The sequence below is a fragment of the Python bivittatus genome, unplaced genomic scaffold (assembly GCF_059951505.1).
Source record: "Python bivittatus isolate LINGU-HERP-01145 unplaced genomic scaffold, Pbiv_v1 ctg000220_np1212, whole genome shotgun sequence".
Lineage (NCBI taxonomy): Eukaryota > Metazoa > Chordata > Lepidosauria > Squamata > Pythonidae > Python > Python bivittatus.
This window is the reverse complement of record NW_028277048.1, coordinates 39,330,143-39,353,282: the sequence shown is the minus strand read 5'-3', so window position 1 is coordinate 39,353,282 and position 23,140 is coordinate 39,330,143. Positions and strand designations below refer to the sequence as shown.

The 23,140-nt window shown below is 38.5% G+C and overlaps 1 protein-coding gene across 2 annotated transcripts in view; it reads left to right on the top strand.

Moving 5' to 3' along the window:
• The window catches only part of RPTOR (regulatory associated protein of MTOR complex 1), a 402,885-nt gene that overhangs the window by 25,317 nt on the left and 354,428 nt on the right, over nucleotides 1-23,140 (top strand). For both annotated transcript variants that reach the window (XM_088138378.1, XM_088138377.1), the window contains exons 2-3: nucleotides 3,504-3,606; nucleotides 18,930-19,012. In XM_088138378.1, coding sequence (XP_087994504.1) covers nucleotides 3,504-3,606; nucleotides 18,930-19,012 — 186 coding nt within the window. The remainder of the gene's footprint in view (nucleotides 1-3,503; nucleotides 3,607-18,929; nucleotides 19,013-23,140) is intronic.

Below are 23,140 nucleotides of genomic sequence, written 5' to 3'. Positions count from 1 at the left end.
ACGTAAGGTGTTTATTATATCTAGTTTAAGAATTCTAGAACTTAAATGTTGATCTACTGTGTATGAATTACTCATCTGAAAAGTACAGATAAATAGGATTTCTATATATTGATCATCTGTAATCCTTATATAAGTAATTTCCACATGCAAGGTTTGAATAGTCTTAGGATGTTCCACAATAAGGTGCCTCCAAATGATAGGACTGTAAGATCCAGAATTTCTGGAAATCCCTCTGAAGGGTATCTACCTAGGTATTTTTAAAACTGCAGTATCATTATATCTGGAGGTTATTAGATTGGGTAGGCCCCCCCAAAGTGCCCAGATTGGGCAGTATCTCTAGAAAACGTAACATTTTAAACCTGCTTAGCTTCTGGAGTAAATTATGTCATGGACCTTTGTATTTTTCTGTGTGCCTTTGTCTGTGGGTTGAATGGTTGCAAGGTCTTGGTAAATGTTTCTGATGCCATCTGGGTATGAATATGACTCCTCCACAACTGGCTTACATTTTATGATTTGATCATTGACATAACTGTTTTATCTCCATCACAGTCACAGAACTGTCTTCAGTTCCAAAAAACTGTCTAGGTCTGGAAATAGTTTTACATGTCAGAAATGACAAAGCAAGTTACTGTTTATAAAGCTCATTTTATATGCAGATAGTCCTTGGCTTACGATGGCAATTGGGACTGGAATTGCTGTCACTAAGCAATGTAGTTGTAAACTGTGGTGTCACGTGACTACACTGCTTAGCGATGGCAGTTCCAAAAGTCCAGGTCGCTGTCGTTAAGTGAGGATCATGCGGGTCATTAAGCAAGGACCTTACGTGACCATGACTTCCAACTTTCTGCTGGCTTCCCCATTGACTTTGCTTGTGGGAAGCCATCAGGGAATGTCAGAAATTGCAATCATGTGACCATGGCTCACTGCAACATCATAATTGTGAGCTGGGTGCCAAGTGCTCTGATTGCAATTGCGTGATCGCAGGGACTCTTTGATGGCCGGAACTCTGGGGACTGGTTGTAAATCCTCCTCATTCAGTGCCGTCATAACTTTGAACTGTTGCTGAACGAATGGACGTAACCCTAGGACTATGTGTAATCACAAGGAAAAATAATAAATGATGCACAACAACGATTCAGGTTTCCTGTCTTTGGTCCCTGTTTACACCATACAATTTCATATTTCTTGCTTGGTTCTTATTATGATATTATAATATGCTTTATTTCTCCATCTTCTTATTTTTGCTTTATTGCTTTGATATCTGATAATTCAATTCTAAGGCAAGTACATGGTCAGGTAATTTGTTTTCAGTTGCTTGAGGTTTCTTATTCAGAGCATAAAGGAGGATAAAATGCTTTGTGCCTGAAATTTCAGGCTTTGTCCTGATTTTGTTTTGTCTGTTACAGTATGTTACTTTGCTTCCGGTACATACTGTATGTGTTTGTGGTGGTATATTTCATGACCATTTTCTTTAGTTTTTTATTTGTAAATTATGCCAAAAATCAAGTAGGCGGTGCAGATTACTTGTCATCCAGGAGGCCAAGTTCACTTTAAAGAAAAAACATAGCATAGTTTCTATTGCATGCTCCTTTGATACCCAGATACCCAGTGATTGGTCAGAAAAAAGAAGAAAGGGCTTTTGGCAGCAGACCTTTTATTAAGATATCCATTTTTGTATGCATTTTTCCTAACAGACACATTTCTGTACGTCATTCTCCTTTATGAGCACATTCTTCTATATAACTGTTGAGGCAAGAATTGTACCGAAAATCAATAAAAGTACTGTATGGTATTGTACTTGGTATATAGTAACAATTTATGGGGGGTAAGTTAGGTTTGTTTGCTTAAAGATGTGGATCAAGCAATGCACTCTGATTTCCTTGTTAGCCCTGAATTTAATCCTGAAAATATATAATATGCTGGAATAAGACTCCTTTCTTATGTACGATTAGCCTGAGATAGAATCATAGTTCAAGATCTACATGAAGTAGATGGTGTTTATTTTAAGAGATTACTGTTAAAGATTAGTATAAAAAAATTAAGGCTCTTTTTGTTTTGCTTGCTTCCTGGGCAGCCACTTAAGCAAGGTTTGCTATGTTGCATTATTGATATGGAAATCTTGTATAATATGTTTTCATTATTTTTTAATAAAGCATTTCAGTGGGACTTGCCTAACCCATGATGCTTGGCAGAATGTTCTGTGGAGTTGCACAAAGGGCTATATAAGAAAGAGTTTAGGAAAAGTATTCATGCATGCAGGCTGTAATGTGTAATATTTTTAAAAAAGAAGGACTGAACCAAATCTTTGAAAATGAAAGGAGGTTGGAAATCAGCATATTCATGTGTAGGCTTCTTTTTTGTATTCAATAGTGTTTTCATATAAGTAGAAATAGAGCTAATTGTATTTGTTCTGAGGTATTGAAAAAAACCAACTTGGCTTCTTCCTGATATGGAAATATGTTTGGAGAAAATGTTATTTATTTAAGAAAACCTGATGCTACACTTGAAGTTTCAGAAGGATCAAATCAACTTTGCCAACAAATTCACTAATGGTAGTAATATTTTTAGTGGTGCATCTATTTGCTAAATTAATAATTAATTTAGGACAGTGTTTCAGTGCCCTGAAAAAACCAATCAACTTCAGATTACATAAGCCTTTCCATATGGACACAGAAAATTATTTCTTATCACAATACCTCCTTTTATGTTTTGTTCAGGTAAAAGTACAGGCACTCTGAATAGGCTGGACGCAGAAGGTTATTTTTACTTGCAACTAATCTATCTAATCTCATTTATTTATTAAAAATACAAGATTCAGCTGCCTTTAATGGTAAAAGTCTTCAGGAGGTTGCTTACATTATAAAATCCTGAACAACACAAATGAATGAACTCAGTAAATATCTGCAGTAATAATACCCAGCTCAGAATTAAAATCTTACATGCAATTGCAGCTAAAAGCCAAGGACAGGCCAATAAAACTCAATAAAAAAGGTCCAACAAAGCAGGTGGGCCTAATTAGACTATTATTCCACTTTATTAATAATCTTCAGTTATTAGATTATTCTATCATGTTTTTCATTGGACTGATGGAGTGAAATAGGAACAATTTTTTTCTTGCTGAATTATTGGACTACAGTATTTGCATCCATCTCTTGCATGTAACAGCTGCAACATACTGTACATTCTATTATTATTGGATAAAGCAGATTGATTTCTTATTTAAGTACAGACACTCATGGAAATGTGCTTAAATTCAAAGATAGTAGATGGTAGAAATAATGTAATTTATTCTCTTTGGGAGAATGGAAACTGAGGACAAAAACATTTCATTTAGGAGCTTATTGTACAGAATTGGCTAATAGTTCAAATGAACAAAAGTTCAGTATAGATTTGTTTATTGCTTATTAGTATTTACAAATATAAACAAATGTCTTCAGGTCAGTTGTGGTATAGAATCACCTTAATACATGTTGCTTACCATAATATATTGTTTTATTTTCTAGATGAAGACTGTTAGTGTTGCCTTAGTACTGTGCCTGAATGTTGGTGTAGATCCACCTGATGTGGTAAAGACAACTCCATGTGCTCGTCTTGAATGCTGGATAGGTAAGCCCTTTTGAACATTATTTATTCATTTAAACTTTTAAATTACTCTGTCTTGCAATGCCAGATAAAGGTGACAATACATTAAGTGGAAAACTGTACTAAATACAGATTGAAATAAATAGTACAAAAATGCATGTTGGCTTCTGTGTGTTACTCGGCTTGTTTTTAACTTGCTGAAATGCAAATCTCATAAAAATAGTTTATTGTGCTTCTTAAAGAGATATGTTCTCAGACCTAGGTGAATATCCCCAAGAAGGACTTTCTTTCTTTCTTTCTTTCTTTCTTTCTTTCTTTCTTTCTTTCTTTCTTTCTTTCTTTCTTTCTATCTATCTATCTATCTATCTATCTATCTATCTAACAATCAATCAATCAATCAATCAATCAATCAATCAGGTTGGCCAACTCCTAAACAACTCTGAGCTGCTTACAACTAAAACAAAACAACCCCCCTTAACATATAAAAAAAATACAACCGACCAGAATAGCAAAATACAAAAAGAAACAAAACAAATCATACCAAAATAAAATAAAACAAAAAAAAAGTGGAGGGGGAGGGGTTTCTACAGTCATCCTATCCCCAAGGCCTGGGAGAACAACCAGGTCTTCAATAATTTCCTGAACAACTTAAGGATGACACAAATCTTTTTTTTTGGGGGGGGGAACATTCCAGAGGGCAGGAATTACAATAGAATAGGCTTTTGGGTCCCACAAGATGGTATTCTTTAATTGACAGGACTTGGAGTACAACCATCATGCTAGACTGAACTGGATGGCAGAGATACCAGGAGATAAGTGGCCCCTCAGATAGCCAGGGCCCATGCCATGAAGGGCTTTAAAGGCGATACCCAACATCTTGAATTGCATCTGGAAGTCATCTTGCAACCAGTGCAGCTCACAAACCAGCGGGGTCACACTCACATAACACGGTGCCCTATTACTGCCACTACATTCTGGATCAGCTGTAGTTTCGAGATGGTCTTCAAGGGTACCCCATGTAGAGTGCATTGCAATAATCCAATTATGAGGTGACTAGGCACGTGTGACTGTCTGCGGGTGTTCCTGGCCCAGGAAAAGGCACAACTGGAGCGTTACCTGTACCTATGCAAAGGCCCTCTTGGCAACAGCTTCCACCTGCTTTACAAGCAGAAGGTGAAAGTCCAAGAAGACCCCCCCCCATTGCCAGATTGCGCACTATTCTCACATGTGGAAGTACGACCCCATTATAGAGTAAAGGGAAACTCCCTGGAACCAGGCAGGTCAAACAAATTAAGCCCCTTGGTCTTATCAGGTTTGAGCCTGAATCCATTCCTCCCCATCCTGGCCTGTACAGCCTCGGGGCACTGGGTCAGGACTTTGACAGCCTGGGGTCGAGATGTGTAATTGGGTATCATCAATACACCATACTGGCAGATGACCTCACCCAGCAGTTTCTTGTAGATGTTAAATAGAAGGGGAGAGAGTGTCGAACCCTGCAGCTTCCGACAAGGGAGAGGCCGTGGGTGGGATCTCTTCCCACCTGTCAACACCAATTAAAATTGGCCACAGAGAAAGGAGGAGAACCACCATAAAAGTGCCTCCCCCCCCCAAACCTCTGAAACTGGTCCAAAGAGAAACTGTGGAAGACAGCACTGAAAGCTGCTAAGAGATCAAGGAGCAAAAGGATGGACACACCACTTCCATTGGGGCTCCGCCGCAAGTCATCCACAAGCACAACCAATACAGGCTCTGTACTAAAGCCCACTCTGAAACAGGTCCAAATAATCTGCTTCCTCCAGGCTCCTCTGGAACTGAAGCCCAACCACCCTCTTCACCAAGTGAAGGTTGGAGACTGAATGATAATTGTCCAGGACCTTTGGGTCCAATAACGTCTTCTTGAGGAGAGGATGCGCCATAGCCTCTTTCAATGTGAAGTAAATGCTGAAAACCATTTTGTATAGGCCCCTAGTGTTAGAAATGTAAATTAGATACCAGTAATTTTTCTGGCTGCTTTGAAAGTCCTTATTTTGTCTTTATTTAATATTCAGTATTGAATATTTATTCAACATTTACTCTATTGTGCATTATCCAGAATATAGTCATATGAAATACACAGAATTATTTTATTCCTTCCTGATTTTTTTTTTTTTTTTGATGTGCCTTTGAGTCTGTCTTGACTCTTGGTAACTGCCTGGACTAGTCCCTGCAGTGCGTTTTTGGAAATAGTTTGCCCTTGCCTCCTTCGTAGGGCTGAGAGAGAGTGACTGGCCCAAGGTCACCCAGATGGCTCCTTGCCTAAGGCAGCACTAGGACTCTCGGTCTCCCAGTCTCTAGCCCGGTGCCTTCACCACTGCAACAAACTGGCTCGCTGGTTATGCTATTTTACGTTGAACAGCATGAGCTTGTATCTTATGATACAAAAGCTATTTGGGTTTTGTATCATGTAATAAAACACAACTCCTATAATTTTCCTTCAAGATTTTTGATTACAATAAAAAGGGTTAATTTAAACATCACCCTCATGTAGGTTTATGTGTAGCCATTTTATATGTGGTAGGAAACAATCATTGCTGATTAGTTTAGGACTTAGCGTGTGATTTGAAATTAGAAAACATGCTGCATTCTGCTTCAGAAAAATAGCCACAAACAAGCCTAGTGAAAACCAGTCTGTTCTCTGGTAAGTTGAGATAACATGCTAAGCCTTAAATTAACCATACCAGTTGGGAAATAACTGAACATGAACCATTGATGGCTATTTGCTAACAACACAAACTGGTGTGTGATAGAACCAGTGAATATATTCTTTTTTTTTTTCTACACAAGTGTAGGGTTTTGAACACAGGCTCATTGAGTAATAATTTCCAAGTTGGAAGGCCTATTCAAATTTTCCACCAAAAACCTTTATTTTATTTTTGTTTAAAATTCATGTCATTTTAATTGAAGCCAAGGATTTTGTTGTTGTTCACTATCAAATAGGCACCAATAAGCATTGGATGGAGGTGTTTTCTCTGTTACCTTTTTGGGGCAAACTTCTCTATGTAGAATTGACCTCTCTGGTGTGTGTTCCCACCCCCACCCTCCAAAAAACCCTTTTTATGGTCACCCATTACTAAAAGGTGAAGAGGGCAGGATCTTACAGGCAATTTCTCTGTTGCAACTCCTAAGTTACCTTCCTGAAGTCAGATTAGCACATACTGTAATGGTCCTCCAGAAATTAAGAAGAACTGAGCTATTCTGGAGGGCATTTGGGGGATAATGAGTGGGCACTGTGTTTTTGTATTATAATATCATGGACTTGATTTCAGAGTTAATGTTTTAGTTATCTTTTATTGCTATAAACAGCTGGGAGTCCATGAAGATTACCATGGCAGATAACTTCTTTATAGTAATTTTATTAAAAATTACAATTACAACAATAAAAACTAATACAAACAAACAAAAAAAGAATAAAAAGAAAAAATAGAAGGTGCAGAAAAAGAATATAGAAAAATAGACAAGAAAGAAAAAATAAGAATATAGTAAAGAAAAAAATATATAAAGAAATGACTTCCCCTTCATCACAAGTATAAACAATTTTAGTGCTTATCACCTTCTCTTAAAATACATCCAATGATCTCTTCCCGTGTCCCATCTCTTATCTATAAACAAATCCTTAAAGCCTCGTCATTTTAGTCCTGATGTCAGCAAAAGTCCATTAAGGGTTACCAGAGATAACAACATATCTGTTTTAACCTTGATCAAATAAACCAACTTTATATTCCTTCCTTCTAACAATCTTGATCGTTAGTCCCTTCAAATAATGTCCTAGAACTTGATTTCTTTTCATTTTTTCTTTGTCCCTTCTCAAAAAATTCTTAAAAGCTTTAATAAGTCTCTTTTGTAAATCCAGTATAGGAAAATAATCCAGGTCACTCTCTTGGTTTGTTTTAATTATTAAGACATCAGCCAGTTTCTTTTGTACGTTCAATGTAACATCTTTTTCCATGTCATTCTTGTAGCCTGTCATTTTAAAACCCACTTTCAAATCAGTCTCAATCTTGTCAAATAAAACTTGTTCCTCTTCCATAACATCTTTTAAACACAGTCTATCTATAGAGGCAGACACTCTTAAAATTAACTTCTGGGTCCAATGTTCAAAAATATCCTTCAATATGTCCAATGTTAAAATATTTTGCTTCATTCTGTATTTGTAAGTTGAGTTTGAGTGTTCTTCTTGTTTAATTGTAATCTTTAGTTCCTTCTAGTTCTCTCGAGTGTCCAGTTTTTAAAATTTTACCTTATTATGTTTTTTTAAGAATTCAAAAGAAAAGCATTTTCCATGAGAAGGATTCTTTATAATTAATTCCAAAATTTTATTTCAAATTTATCTGGACCCTTAGTCTATTTGTAACTTTCTAAAATCAAAGTTTTAATTACCATTTTGCTGTTTATTCCAACAAATATTTTTTTAGACCTTAAACTTGTATTTAAAACTTCCTTCGCTAAGAATTGAAGGAAACTCACCCGGTGCTGTAAAAACTGTCGATCCAAAGGTTCTTAATAGCTGAAAAGCAGTTAACAAGCAAGTGATTAGAAAAGGAAGCATGTGAACCCAGTGTCCTTTCAAAGGCACCGACCACAGTTTGTGTAAAATGGCTATTCCACCTTCTCCCAGAGCTCTAAACCTGCCAGAGACCACTGTCTTGTGGTCTCATCATGAGGAGCAGCTGTCTGGAGAACTTGTGGGGTGTCTCAAGTTCTCTCCTTGTGTGGAGGAATTATGAAGAACTGGTCTACTCACCAGCTCTTCATTCCACTGCGGTAGTTGGCTCCACTTTTCATGGAGCCATCTTCAGTTCACCATTTCTTCCCTGGAAGTTTCTACAGTGGCAGATAACTAAAAAAAAAAGCTTAATAAATCCATCAGTAATGTCCTAATAACATTTCATTTTCTTTCCTAGGTCTCAAAGTATGGTTTCTGAAAACAGCACTTGAGGCTGAAAAAAGAATGTGATTTTGGCCTTTATCTTATCAGATGAAAAAAAAAAGTTTCATTGCTTTCTAAATGCTATTATTATATCAATAGAAGTTCATTTATTTCATTATGTTTTTCAGTATGGATACAGCCCATCTCCCAATCAGCTATTTTCCAATATATGTAATACTGCTCAGAGAAAAGTTTGTGACTCTTTCGCTTTAATAAGCTAAAGTATTTTAATAGTATGAACAAAATGCTACACCATTCCAAGGCTATGCAGTATTTTAATAAATACAAGTTACTTATTTTAAAATTACAACAGCACAGAGGCTTTCCTGTTGGCATTGTCTGGATATTTTATCTTAGTAGCCTTATTTATTTATAAAGATTTGCTTTATTTTCTTAGCCCATAAAGTTACTGCAACATCAGGTTTAATGCAGTTGCTAAGAAGAAAAAAGGATTTAAGAAGTGACTTTGGCATTTGCTGCAGAGATGTTAACAATGGCTTAGAATTTTATTCAAGTTTGTTTAGCTATGTGGCAATAACTATAGATTTCTCCTTGCTTTTAAGAGCTCAGTCTAAATCCCACAAACACATTTTTAAAAGAACAGTGGAGTAATTCTTGTGATTGGAGTATTTTAATAACCTTCATTTTAAGTTCATAGAAATCAGTGCACTAAGATGCAGTTGTGATGACTCTTCTCTTTCTCCTCAACTTAGCATGCTGATCACTTCCTAGACTTTTGTATCGCAATACTTCTCAATCTGCACTTGTTTGTTCAGTGTGCCATGTAGGTAGCAGATAACCAGCTCAATAATGTTGCTCTGCACAATTTTTCATTGTCCAAGAGGATTCGAACATGTTTTGCTCCAGCTGGCTACTGTTTGCTAGCCAAACAAAAAAGAAAGATTCCTTCTGTAGTTATTTTGCTATGAAAACTGGGAGAGGCAATAGCTTGAGTCTCCTTCACATCTGCAGTCCAAAAGCCAATGGCAGGAGGGCAGTAAGGTATGATGTTACTTCATTCCATGCTTTCTGTGCTCCAGGATTTTCAACATATAAAATGAGAAGAGAAAGAAAGGCAGGGGATTTTGCAACAAAGGTACGCTTGTGTTGGACACTCCCTGGTTTTTTTGCCATTACTACTCTGTGTGATGTTCATATATATGATTTGTGATGCTTTAAAAATAAGATGGCATTTTAATAACTGTAATGGGAAAAATCATAAGCCACCAGAGAATATTGCTGAGAAACATTGGCATGTTGTGGATTTCTCCCTGCACCATTGAGGCTTCCTTTCTGCAGTGGAAGGCCTCTTCAGTGTGTCGTTGGGAATCTCCTCTCTCGTTTTTGCTTTGTGTCTGTGTGTATACTATATGTGCCTGCACGTGATGTAAGTGCAGAAGCAAGGCGGGTACAGACTGCATTCTAATTCTTTGTTTCTCTAATGTGTCCCAGACAGGATGAAACAATTAGCCCTGGAGCTGACAGAATGATTTTTTTCTCCCATTGAAGCCATGTGGAAGGAAAATAAATATGATATAAATTCCCAGCAAAAGGGGGGAAAAGCCACTTCTTGCTTGCCATTTTGAATGGCCCAGCTTGATAGGACTTAGGAAGTGGTGGCTTCTCTTTGCAGTGTCTACTCCCTGCCAATGGATTCCTGGACTGTGTTCTTGCTCTGTGTTTGAGTTGCTTTTCTTTAAACCTGTCCTCTGTGGAATTAATATTAAAATGTTCAGTTGTGTCCTAATGAAGAGGGGTAGATGTAGTATACAGATTTGTAATTGTTTCCTCTGCACGGGCTGCAAAGCATTAGTGTATTCATATTTGGGAAGCTGTGGTTATTAGGTGTGCTGTTTTCCCTCCAGGTAATAGCCAGTGTTGCCATAATATTTCCTTTACTTTTTAGGAAAAAAATACCCGTCTTTTATTTTGGTTTTGCTTTATGACCACACGTTAAATGTCACAATAAGAGTGTAGAAAATGTCATTAAGAAGGATGTATGCCCTCCAGCATTCTGAGGAAAAAAGTTGTTTAATGATATTAGAAATGAGTTGAATACTGAATAAAACCAATGTAATTCAACAGAAATCTTTCTTTTATACAGCGCGTAATGGAAGCTGTGCATCTGACTTAAGGCAAGCAATATGGAAAGGTTTGCTAATGTTTTGGGAGATGAGCTAACTGTAAAGCAATGGCAGGCTTGGCCCCTTTCCTTTAAATGGAATTAGAATTCCATAGTACATCAAAAGTCATTCAGATGTACAATCATAGACACACAGAGAAGTGACAGCAAATCTCCATCCTGCCTAGGAACCTTATCTTTCTGGTATATGAACTATATAGTTAAAATCTCTTAGAAGCATTGCTTAAAATAACATGTAGTTAAATAGTGATGAGATGTATTCTTTTTTTTATGCAGGGAGAAGTGAAATAAATGCAGTGCATTTTTTACTTCAGTACAATAAAATAAGTACTGAAAAATAAAGTAAAAAATGGAAGAAAGCCTATTAACCCTAAGCATCTATTCAAAATTAGCCATTTTACTACACTTTGGAGGACATTTTAATTGGGGTTCCATTGTAATAAACAGGTCCATCACAATCATGACCTTAAAAAAAAAAGTTACACAATTATTGTACATGTGGAAATATATTTATATCCAGTATTTAAAAATTACATCATTGTGGGAAGAGTTCCATCTCTCTAAAAATATATTTTATTGTATTTGCTTTCTTCCTCCTCTTCCTCCATCATCTAGAATAAGGCATTATTGTACCTTTTGAACTCTTAACAAAATATTCTCTTGCTATGGCAAGAGTAACAGAAATGAAGCAATTAGTCAGTGGAAAACATTTATTTAGTAACACACCATCTTTTCATCCATGCCAATATATCTTAATTTAAATATAGTACTGATTCAATTATGTTTGTTTACTAGAGATCAACCCATACAGTGCATTTTAGAACAGTATTCTATTTATATTTGAATTGCCAAATTCCTGTAAATACAAACTGTTTGCCCCCTTCCTTTAAAACATCAGTACAGGTAGCCCTCAAGTTATGACTGCAATTGGGACCAGGATTGCTGTTGCTAAGTGATGCGGTTGTAAAGTGCGACATCAGATGACTGCATTGCTTAGCAACAGCAATCCAGGCAGTCCTGATTGTTGTAACCCAGTCATAACCCTTCATGGGTTGTTAGGGGGAAGTGGAGGGAGTCCCAGGTAAAGAGCATGAGGGTGCCATAGGGGGTGGCGGAGGCTCTAGTAGACCTGGCACAGATTGCGCAAGTTGGGGGAGGGGTGCTTGGTGTGGCATGAGCTCAGAAAGGCCAGGGAATGAGGACACAGGGGTGTATTCGTGTGTGTGAGTGCAGGGAGGCCAAGGAAAGAGGGTGCAGGTTGCGTGCAGTTGCAGGGAGGCCATGGAAAGAAGGTGTGGGGTACATGCGTGCGTGTCTGCAATCGCAGGGAGGCCACGGAAAGAGCACGAAGTGTGTGTGAGTGAAGGGCATGGTGCGTGCGTGCGAGTGAGACAGTGAGTGAAGAAAGGCCGGTGGGGGGAGACTCACCCCAGCGACTTGTGATCTTCCTTACTTGTTTCCCATTGACTTTGCTTGGGGGAAGCCAGCAGGGAAGGGTGCAATGGTGATCACATAACCATGGGACCCTGCAACTGGTCGTAAGTGCAAGCTGGTTGCCAGGCACCCAAATTTTGTCTTCTGACTGTGGGGGAACTGCAACAGCTGGAACTTCAAGGACGAGTCATAAGTCATTTAGCACCTTCATTTAGCACCTGTAAGGCCTTGGAGGAAACACTAAAATTAAGGCAAAGCATTAATGACTGGAATTACAAAGGAAATAACTTTTTTTATCATTCCCTTTCCATTCTTTTGTATACTTTGGCTGATCTCTTTCAGTCACTTGGTTGATTATAGATCATATCTTTCCTGATACTGATACAGGTTATTCTGCATGTTTTCTGGACATTTTGGTAGACCAGAAAATAGTCATGAAAGAACAACCAAATTGTTAGGCAACTAAAAATTGTGCTCACTAATCACAATTACACTGACAGTCACCTTGATCTCCGTTTTTAATGCTAATCCAAAGATAGCAATCAAAAAAATGATAGGTTCAGAATAAGCCAACTCTGTGATATAGTACTGTCTTGTTTAAACCATTTTCAGGTTGTGTGGCTGTCATGGCCTTATGATGGATGTTGTTTCTGTGATTTCTTTTGACTATATTTGTTAGAACTGAATAGAATTTCTTTGGAATTATTATTTGCATGAGCCGAATAGAGAGAGGAAGCACTGTCTAATAGCAGACTTCTGTGATGTTGAAAATTTGTTAATAGTATTTTAACACTGTGAATAGGGAAAGATGTCAGCTCCATTTTCTTTGTTCCTTTCACCTAAAGCTACTGCTTTTGCTCCTCCAGTCAATACTAAATTTATCCTTTTTTTGTCCGTGGTGTCAGATAGGTTCCATTAAACATACAAATTTTCCCTTGACATTTCGGAATACACAAGAACATGATTCTTTTTTGGCTGAACTTGCACTATATCTCATTAATCTCTCTTTGCATGCATTTTTACAAACTTATCATGGTGCTTCAGGGAATAATTTGGAAAGGGTCCAGTTTTTAATCCTTCACTTTGCCAGAAGCATAGTACTGTATTGGAGAAATGCCTTTAATTCTGTTCTCAAAGAAAAATATAAGCATACTGAGGACAGTAGGGACAAATATGTGAACTCCTCCTTCATGCCTTAGCAGTCTGTTTTGAGTATGTAGTTAAATGTTAGCTTTCTCACCTTCTCTTTCCATTTATGTTAAGTATGTTCATGTTGACTTTGAGTGCTGAGGGCAACCCTCTTTCCCCCTTCTTTGATTGATTGATTGATTGATTACATGCCATCAAGTCATTGTTGGCTCTTAGTCACCACATAGACAGATTTTCTCCATGACAATGTGTCCCTAATCTGGTCTTTCAGATCTTCCAATAGTGTACTAATTGCCATTGTAACTGAGTCCATCCACCTTGCTGCTGGTCACCCTCTTCTTTCATGCCCTTCCACCTTTCCCAGCATTAGAACCTTCTCCAGAGAACTAGATCTTCACATAATGGGTCCAAAGTAGAATAATCTGAGCCTGGTCATTTGTGCCTTGAGTGAGAACTCTGGGTTGATTGTTCAGTGGTCCGTTGGTTTGTTTTCTTGGCTGTTCACAGTATTCTCATGAGTCTTCTCCAACACTAAAATTCAAAAGGTTCAATACGCTTCTGTTCCTGCTTCTTCCAAGTCCGACTTTTGCTTCCATAGAGTGTCACAGGGAATACCATGGCTTGCATGATACTGATCTTTGTATACTTTTGTAGACACATCATGGCTTGAATGCTTTTTTCCAAGGCCTTCATGGCTTGAATGCTTTTTTCCAAGGCCTTCATGGCTGCTCTACCAAGTGCTAGTCTGTGGCATATTTCTTGACTGATTGTTCCTTTACTGTTGATGGTTGATCCTAAAAGGCAGAAGCTATCCACCACTTCGATATCTTCATTGCCAAGTCTAAGGCTGGTTGTTCTACCTGTTGTCATTAGTTTGGTTTTCTTTATATTTAATTTTAGTCCCATTTTTTCACTATTCTCCTTGACTTGCATTACAAGAGCTTGCAGATCCTTTCCGTTTTTAGCTATCAGGTAATGTCATCAGCATAGTGCAGGTTATTGATGTTTCTTCCTCCAGTTTTAAAACCCTGCTTACCTTCTTCCAATCCAGCTTTCCTTAATATATATTTAACGTATAGGTTGAGTAAATAAGGGGAGCCTTACATACAGCCTTGTGTCACTCCTTTGCCAACCTGGAGTCAGTCTGTTTCATCATGTTCTGTTTGTACTGTGGCTTCCTGACCTGTATATACTTTTTTCTCATGAAGACAATGAGATGTTCTGGATTCTCATTTTTCTGAGCACTTTCCACAGCTTGATGTGATTGACACAATCAAAGGCCTTTCTATAATCAGTGAAGCAAATAGCGTCCCCCTTCTTTTACAGGACCCTTAATTCCTTAAAGAACTGTTCCTTTTGTAGAGTTACAATTAGGTTTAAAGACATGAGTAAAGGAGTGGATTTTTCCTATGGTTTGCAGTAACACAGTTTAGGAGGGATTATGGTTTTTATATTCAAGGCTCCATGCAGCATCATGTAAAATGACTTGCTGCCAAATCATATTGGCATATATTAACATCCTTCTTGTACTCCTGGAGTTTACAGTTATAGAAAACTGGCAGCCCTGATAATCATGGACTAGGGCCCTGTTTCGCCTTCCTCAAGGGAAAAGGTTCAAGAGATCATAGCATTGAAGTTGATACTTTGCTATGGTCAACAGGCAAAAATATTTTATTTAGGTATACTTTACCTAAAAATACTTTAGGTAAAGGAAGAGCCCTAGAAGTGGAAATAAAAACCTAACTGAACTATTGATAATATTACAGTTATCAGCTAAAGCTGCCTCTTGTCTAATTTACAGAGATGCAAACAAGAAACTTTACTGTTATATAACTTAAGTTCATAAACTATAATCAGAACAGATATCTCCACAGGGATTGTGGTAGTACAGGTAGTCCTTGGGTTACAGCGGTAATTGGGACCAGGATTGCTGTCGCTAAGCGATGCGGTTGTAAAGTGTGACATCACGTGACTACATCTCTTAGCAATGGCAATCCAGGCAGTCCTGGTTGCTGTCATAACCCCAAGATGCATGGGTCATTAAGTGGGAAGTGGCAAGAGTCCCAGGTAAGGAGTGTGGGGGTGCCACAGGGGTTAGGGGAAGCCCTGGGAGGCCCAGCACAGGCTGCGCGTGAGTTGGGGAAGGGGGTGCAGTGGCCAAGGGAAAGAAGGCGCGGGTGTGTCCGAGCACAGGGACTCCAAAGGAAGGAGGGCACAGCATAGTGTGAGTGCAGGGAGGCTGAGGGAAGGAAAGTGCGGTTGCATAGACGGCCAGTGGGTGGGACTTACCAGAGCAAGTTGTGATCTTCCCTCCTGGCTTCCCCATTGACTTTGCTTGTGGGAAGCTGGCAGGGAAGGTCACAAATGGCAATCACATGACCATGGGATGCTGCAACTGTCATAAGTGTGAGCTGGTTGCCAAACGTCCAGATCACGATCACGTGATTGTACAGGTGCTGGGACAGCTGGAACTTTGAGGACTGGTTGTAAGTACCACTCGTTCAATGTGGACAACATGAAGGGTCATTTTATCATGCCTGGTGGACTTGTAAAACAGCCAGAAATTTTTGGGTTCAAATACAAGATCAACATTCAACTGAAACCAGAACTTTTCTTGCTGGGATTAATGGATAGTCAATTAGAAAAGAGCCATGTAAGATTATTTTTATATATGATTACTGCTGCAAGAGTATTATATGCGCAAAAATGGAAAGAACCTGAAATATCCATATTGGAGGATTGGTTGGTGAAGATGACAAAACCAGCAGAGTTGGCCAAATTAATTTTTTTGATTAGAGAAAGATCAATAACTACATTTATTAGTGACTGGAAACCCCTTATGGACTTTTTGCTGAAAAAAGAGAAAAATGAACTTGTGATTTATGAGGGTAACTTATAGAAAGAAGGAAATTATGATGTAACCTTAGAGAGAGAGGGTAAAATATAAATGTATCTATAACTGCTGTCAAGATTGGGAGCCGCTTCTTTAGAATCTTTTTCTTTTTCACTTGTTACTTTTCTTTATTCTTCTTTAATTCAAAATTTGTACTGTTTTTAATTCTGTTGAAAAACCTCTTCAATAAAAATTATTTTAAAAAAACCCCACTTGTTCAGTGCCATGAGAACTTTGAACAGTCGCTGAACAAGTGGTTGGTAGGCAAGGACTACCTGTATACTGTCACCCATGTCTCTCTGCTATCCTGTCACATATAAGCCCTGGAAAACATGTTGCTCTTTTTAGTTGATAGCAGACCCTAAGAGTAGAAGAGATAGCATATTGTCCTATAGAAAAGGGGTGGGGGGTGGAAGCTGGTGCTGTGCTGGTGAGGAGGAGAAAACTGGAGATTTAAAGGAAAGGCATTGAGTAAGGAGGGCAATAATTGGCAAACCAAATGGATTCTAGACAGTGTTAGCTATTGAAGGATTGTTGGTTCCAGAAGAGCCAAGGGCAAGACTCTTAAAGTGGAGCCCAGTGGGGTTTCTGGAGAAAACTCACTGAAGGAGGAAGAGATGCAACAAGGGATGGTTCCACTCACTGCAAATGGCTTTCATGGAAAGCTGAACAAAACAAATGGGAAAGATCATGTTCAGCCAGCCTGAGAAACAGAGAGACGGAGACCCAGCCGCATAATTATTCCTTACTTCTCCCATAAATAGGAAGTAAGAATATAGAATATAATGACAATAATGTATACATATAACTTCAGCCAAAATGATAGCTTGCTTGCATATCTGGAAGAAAGAAGGAAAGCTGACTGTTAAATACTTGCCTACTTATGCATAAATCAAGCCTGTATTGCCTTTCCCTGTTGTTTACTGGAAAGAGAGTGGAGAGGAATTGTTCCATGCCTAAAAATTAAATGTGTGACACTACTTATGTTATGATAATATAAGGCGGGGGACGGAGGGACACAAAAGGTGTCTTGTATGGTCTGAGTTGGATCATGTCCTGTGAATCCACAAAGTCCTGGTGACAGAGATAGTGTAAGGAAAAGGAATATTAACCTTTCTCTCACCAATTGCATTCCTGGTGAAAATTGTGTAGTTTTGAAAATTTCTGTTAGCTGTACCTGGGATCGTGGACTCTCCAAGGTAACACTAATTGTATGGTAAATTGTGGAAATATATATTTATTTTCATATGATGTACTTTTATTAATGAATTATATTTTTCCTGAAAGTATGATAAAAGTTTAGACCTATTGGAGGAAGGGTAGAAATAAATGCATAACAATTATACTGTTTAAGCCTCTAGGATTTTGCCAGTCATAAAACATTTGGCATGATATGAAAGCAAGGGAGTGGGAAGGGGAGTATAGGGAAGTGAGTTGTAGAAATAAGAAATACAGACATTACTTCATGGAAGGACAATCATTGAAAGACCATGAGCTGTTTCTTCCAGTCTGTAGTTTTATTTGCTATGGTTTTTAAATATTTTCTCAGAAACTATAAACTAGGGATAATTTTTCATGAGAATCTTTCTTTCTTAGAAGTCGTCATGTCTTTAACACAATTTACCCTAATACCAGATTCCATTATTTGCACTGCAGTAGCAGCCTTGATTATGCCTGACCGTAGGCTTCTCCAGAGACCTCTGTTTTGATGAAATATGAGCAAAGCAGAACAAGGGATTACTTTTCATTGTGTATCTTTCAAAATATTTGGATTTGGCCTCAGAAAAACATTACATATTTACTAATATTACCTTCCCCTCTTTGTTCCTTTAAGAAACAGATCAACCGCAAAAGCAAAAATGCAAAGACTTGTGATGCTCTGAAATTATAGTACTAAATATTTGAAAGAAAAATACCAATTGTTTCTATTCTAGTATTTATTTTACAGAATTTTTAAATGATCAATCAACCAACTCTGTTTTGGTCCAAAGATATGCCAAATTTCTGTTTTTGTTAATTTATAATCCAAACTAGAGCCAAATTAGAAATAGTATTAAACATTTATTTTGTCTCTTTCATGCTTAATTTTTTATGACTTGGATCATGGGAACTTAACTTTTTGCCCTTGTATGAGATTAATTTAGGGGAAAAAACCCCTGAAATTGTGTTTATGCTAATTTTCTTTCTAATCCCAGAAGTTATTGAACTCTGGTAAATTAGCTTTGGGATTATTGCATTTTTCCAGGAATATTAGCCCCACTAGATAGACCAGATCAAGAAATCAACTCCACAGGAAGGCTAAAACTACTTTTATTGAGAATGGCTATAATAACAGAATTTTGCAAGTCTTATTATGCTGTACCTTTTCCCTCTTGTACTCCAGTGAATCAGGGAAATGTCTGCCTGAGATGCTTCTGAATGTTATTGCTCTAGACTTAAAAAAATGTTTCAACTCCTTTTGTCTAGGTAATGGTTTTTACATATTTCCATCAAGGCCATTTTCCTTACTCTTTACAAGAAAGAACAAGTTACAGTTCGGATTGTAGATTCTAGGATTTCCCTGTAATTGACTTGATTGTGGTGGGAAGATGCTTGGATCTCTGGCAACAATATTTCTGCTTAAGAAATATGCATTTCCTATCTTTGCACTTTGTTACAATAGCAAAAAGAATATGCTACATGGATTTTCTTTACAAGTAGAATTTACTTCAGTGTATTTTATGTGTTTGTTAAAAATCTCATGGGTCTTTTATGTCTCTTAGATCCTCTGTCAATGGGTCCACAGAAAGCTCTAGAAACCATTGGTGCAAATTTGCAAAAACAGTATGAAAATTGGCAACCAAGGGTAAGTACCTTTTTGCCTTCTTGTAAGATAAGCCTTTTTCCTCAAAATCTGTGTTTGCATCTGGTATTGTTACAAGAAAATATTCCGCTTGAAGTATGGAATACATATTATGTACAGGTAGTCCTCGACTTATGATGGTAATTGGGACCAGAATTTCCATCACTAAGCGATGTGGCTGTGAAGCACAATGTCACATGACTACAGCCCAGGGCCTTCAGTCTCAGCCGGCTGCCCCCGCCTTCAGGCCTCTACTTCAGTCCCAGAGCAGCCATGGGAGTGCTGCCTCACGCCCCATGCCACAGCCGGCCACCCCACCACCACAACGCAAAGCCTCAGCTGCTCCGCCACCCTGCCGCACCCAGCTGACCTTCACTGTCTTCCTCCTGCTGCTGCTGAGGCATGCCTGGCCTGCCTTATGCGAGGCAGCTGCTGGCTGCACCAGGCTTTCTTCCCAAGGCCGCTTGCCCTGTTCTCCAAATAGCGCACCGTATTCTCGTGATGCTTTGGAAAGCCTTTGGAAAGCTTCTGAGGTGTTCCAAAGCATTATGAGAATGGCACGCGCTATTTGGAGAATGGTGCATGTGATTTGGAGAATGGCACAAGCGACCTCAGGAAGAAGGCCTGGTGTGGCCGCAGCTGCCTAGCATAGGACCAGGCCAGGCACACTTTGTCAACAGGGGGAGGAAGACGGCAAAGGTCAGCTGGACATGGCAGGGCCTGCGGAGTGCAGGGCGGTGGAGGCAACTGGGGCTTTGTGCTGTGGTGCTGGGGTGGCTGGTTTCAGTGTGGAGCTAGAGGTGACATTTCTCACTGGCAGCGGCGGTGTTGAGGCTGAAGTAGAGGCCTGGGGGCGGTGGTAGCTAGCTGAGACTGCTGAAGACCCTGGGCCTCTACTTCAGTCCAGCCCCACTGCTGCTGCTGAGGAGTGCTGCTGTGCAGGGTGGCCAAAAGGGCATAGATGGGGGAGAGATAGATGGGTGGGTAGAGTTGAACCACCACCATGGTCTTATGTGTGGGCAGGCTGCCAAGTGCCTGAATTTTGATCACCTGACCGCAGGGGCGCTGCAACGGCCATAACTTTGGGGATTGGCCGTAAGTCCCTTTTTTCAGCACCACCATGACTTTGAATGGTTGCTGAACAAATGGTCGTAAGTTGAGGACTACCTGTAACCTAATGTGGATTAGGCAGAATTCAGAGCTTTTCTGTCTGTTCATGTGAATAGAATACTACAGGTTCTCAAAAAACTATTAGGCTTCAACTGGACTAACACTTCATAAAGACAAGAGTCGTTTTTACAGTCAAGAATTTCTACATTGGTAGTTATATGATGCATTACTGTTTTTACTAAGTAGTTGGCAAAGCAATTAATTTCACTAGATAGAGGTCTTCCCTGCGTCATTGGTTTTTGATGCATTTGCACAGGTTTTATAGTCAGATAATACTGCTTATGACTGTTTCTTAGGTCTGTTGCTTCAGACTTTAGATTTATGATATAGTAGTCACTAAAAGCTGGCGTCACATTGGCTTTTGCTCATATGAGTGGAATTGAACAATTCAGTAGTGGAAGCAAGTACCAAACGAGGTGCCAATCATCCCTTTTCTGGATGTATTTTAGCAGAGGCTAGACTGTCAACTTTTTGGAATGCTTTAATTTGAATACCTGCACAGAGTAAGGGCTTGGATTTAGTGGTCTAAATGGTCCTATGATTCCATCAGGAGGGTCATAGCAACAGTTGGAGAGAGAATTGATGGCTTGTCTCAAAGTTTTCCTGGACCTCAGATGTACATGAGCATCTTTGACCTCAGCATGTCACAGGCAATATACTTTAATTTTCTCTTGAGATGGAACTGAGTTATAGTATATGTCTTGGCTAACTACAGGGGTAACCAACATTTGTCAAGGATAAGGGCAAGGATAAGCTTATGTCAAGAGTAGAATAACGTTTATTATTCAGGTATGAACATAGCACAGCAGGGAAGAAAATAAATGGATTCCTTGCAGAATATTGTGTTGCTTTCTGGTGATTTAGGCCAACCTTCCCCAACTTGCTGCAAAATGCATTAGATTATTGGCTGGATGGGGATGATGGGGATTGTAATCCACATCATTTGGAGAGTGATGGATTAAAAAGTCTGCCAGGGGCAATAGTAAACTTTGCCTTTATGAATCTAAAGCATGACTTTAGCAGCTAGGTTTCCAAACTCTGTTTTGCAATGTTAGAGTTTAGCAGTACTCTGGAACAGATGAATGAGAATCTTCATTTTATAGTAAATTGAATATTTCTCTTAGAATCTGCATTGTTCTTTTCTCAGTGAAAGATATACCATAGTGACATGAGATATCAGTTTATTTACCATTTCTCCCTGCCAGTTTGGGAAAAGAAACTAAGGAGATTAATGCATTTAAGACAAATACAATGAAATCAACACACAAATTTAGCAGCATTTCTTTGACATTCTGCTGATTGTGAATTTTCTTAGAATGAGATGCAAAATCTAAAGAAGGTGTGAGCAATATAGTATTATTGATAAAACATTTTAATGCAGAATCGAGGAAATTTAATTTATAAAATGTTATTTCCAAGGTTCAGGGGCTTCACCAATTATTTATCCATAGTACTTTGATTTTGCTAGAAAAGTAGTGACATCCATGACAGCCAAAAGTTCCTAATTTCCTGATGAGTCTTGATTTTTACACCATTTTATTTTCAACTAGGTTGTGATCTTGTAAACTTAGGCAGTTGAAGGTTATGCAGTGAATGTGATGTTATTGTAACAAGCAGCCTATTAGATTTGCATGCATAATGGAACAATACCAACTCAGAACGAAGACTGTGCTTCCTAGGTCATTTTGTGTTCTTTGGGCAGAACTTCAGTCCTTGTTATCTCACCAATTTACAGGGAGCATTTTTGCCAATTCTGCAAGCTTTTCCAGAAAGCACCCCCCCCCCTCCAATTCATTTGTCCTAACACATTCTTCACATGAGCACTTCATTTTTTCCTTAAAATCTTATTTATTCAAATTGTTTTAAATTTAGAGATCATGCTCAGTTTAAGAGCTTTTAAATGTCCAAATTCTTTACATTTATGTTTGTTGAAATCTATTTCTTTCAAAAGTAGAAGTATGGACAGTTTTAACATTCTTTGTATTCCCAGTTTTTTCCCCCTTCCTCAGGAAAATGAAAGATGGCATGGGGAAAGGGAAACAAGAGAACAAGAAAGTGGGGATGCAAGGTTATTCTTGTTCTATTTGGGTGAATTTGGAAAGTTGTACAAAATTTGAAAACAGAAAGCTGCACAGTCAGTCTGTACTTTCTGATGTCTATTACTTAGTAGTAATAAAATTCAAGGTGATTTTTTTTAAACCCTCTTTGAATGACTGTGCACCAACTATATATTCTTTGCTTAAAGAAATCAGAATAAAATTCTACTGGATAATCCTCCAGTCAGAACAACTGGATGTATTAACAGAAGAAGGATGGATGTTCATCTTTCTCTTGCTCTCCTCCCACTTAGCTTATATCTATCCAGATGCAACAGATGGCATAATATTTAAGATGCAAAACTTGAAAATATGGTCTCTGTAAATCTCTTTTGTGTAAGATCATTGATTCCATTAACAGTAACATCTACGGGAGCATGAAAGACCACAGTGGTTGTTATGAGTAAATTTGTAATGCTACCACATTGTTACACTTACTGATGAGTCATGTCGTTCAAATATCTGTACTATGTAATTCCAGAGTCCTCCCGTTTTCAGCAGTAAGAAGCATAATGAATCCTCTGGAACACTGCCTATTGGCTAGCTGACATAAAGGTTTAATGCAATATGTAGACCCTAATGGTATAGTAAAACCTTGGGGCACAAACAAAACCAGTGAGTCTCTCTGCTGTTTTAATAACACAGCCTGTGGAATTTGGGTGAAGGGGATGCAGGGAGGAGGTTCTGGCAGCAGCAAGCACACTCTGTGGGGGCAGATTTCGTGCTGCTTTGTAGAGTTTGCACAGAACATGAGGCAATTACTGAGCTCAGATGTTCTGTGTGCAAGATACTGGTTCATAGCACTAAATCACTGCCCTCTGAAGCATTGCAAAGCTGAACACATACCATTTTATTGCACTCAGCT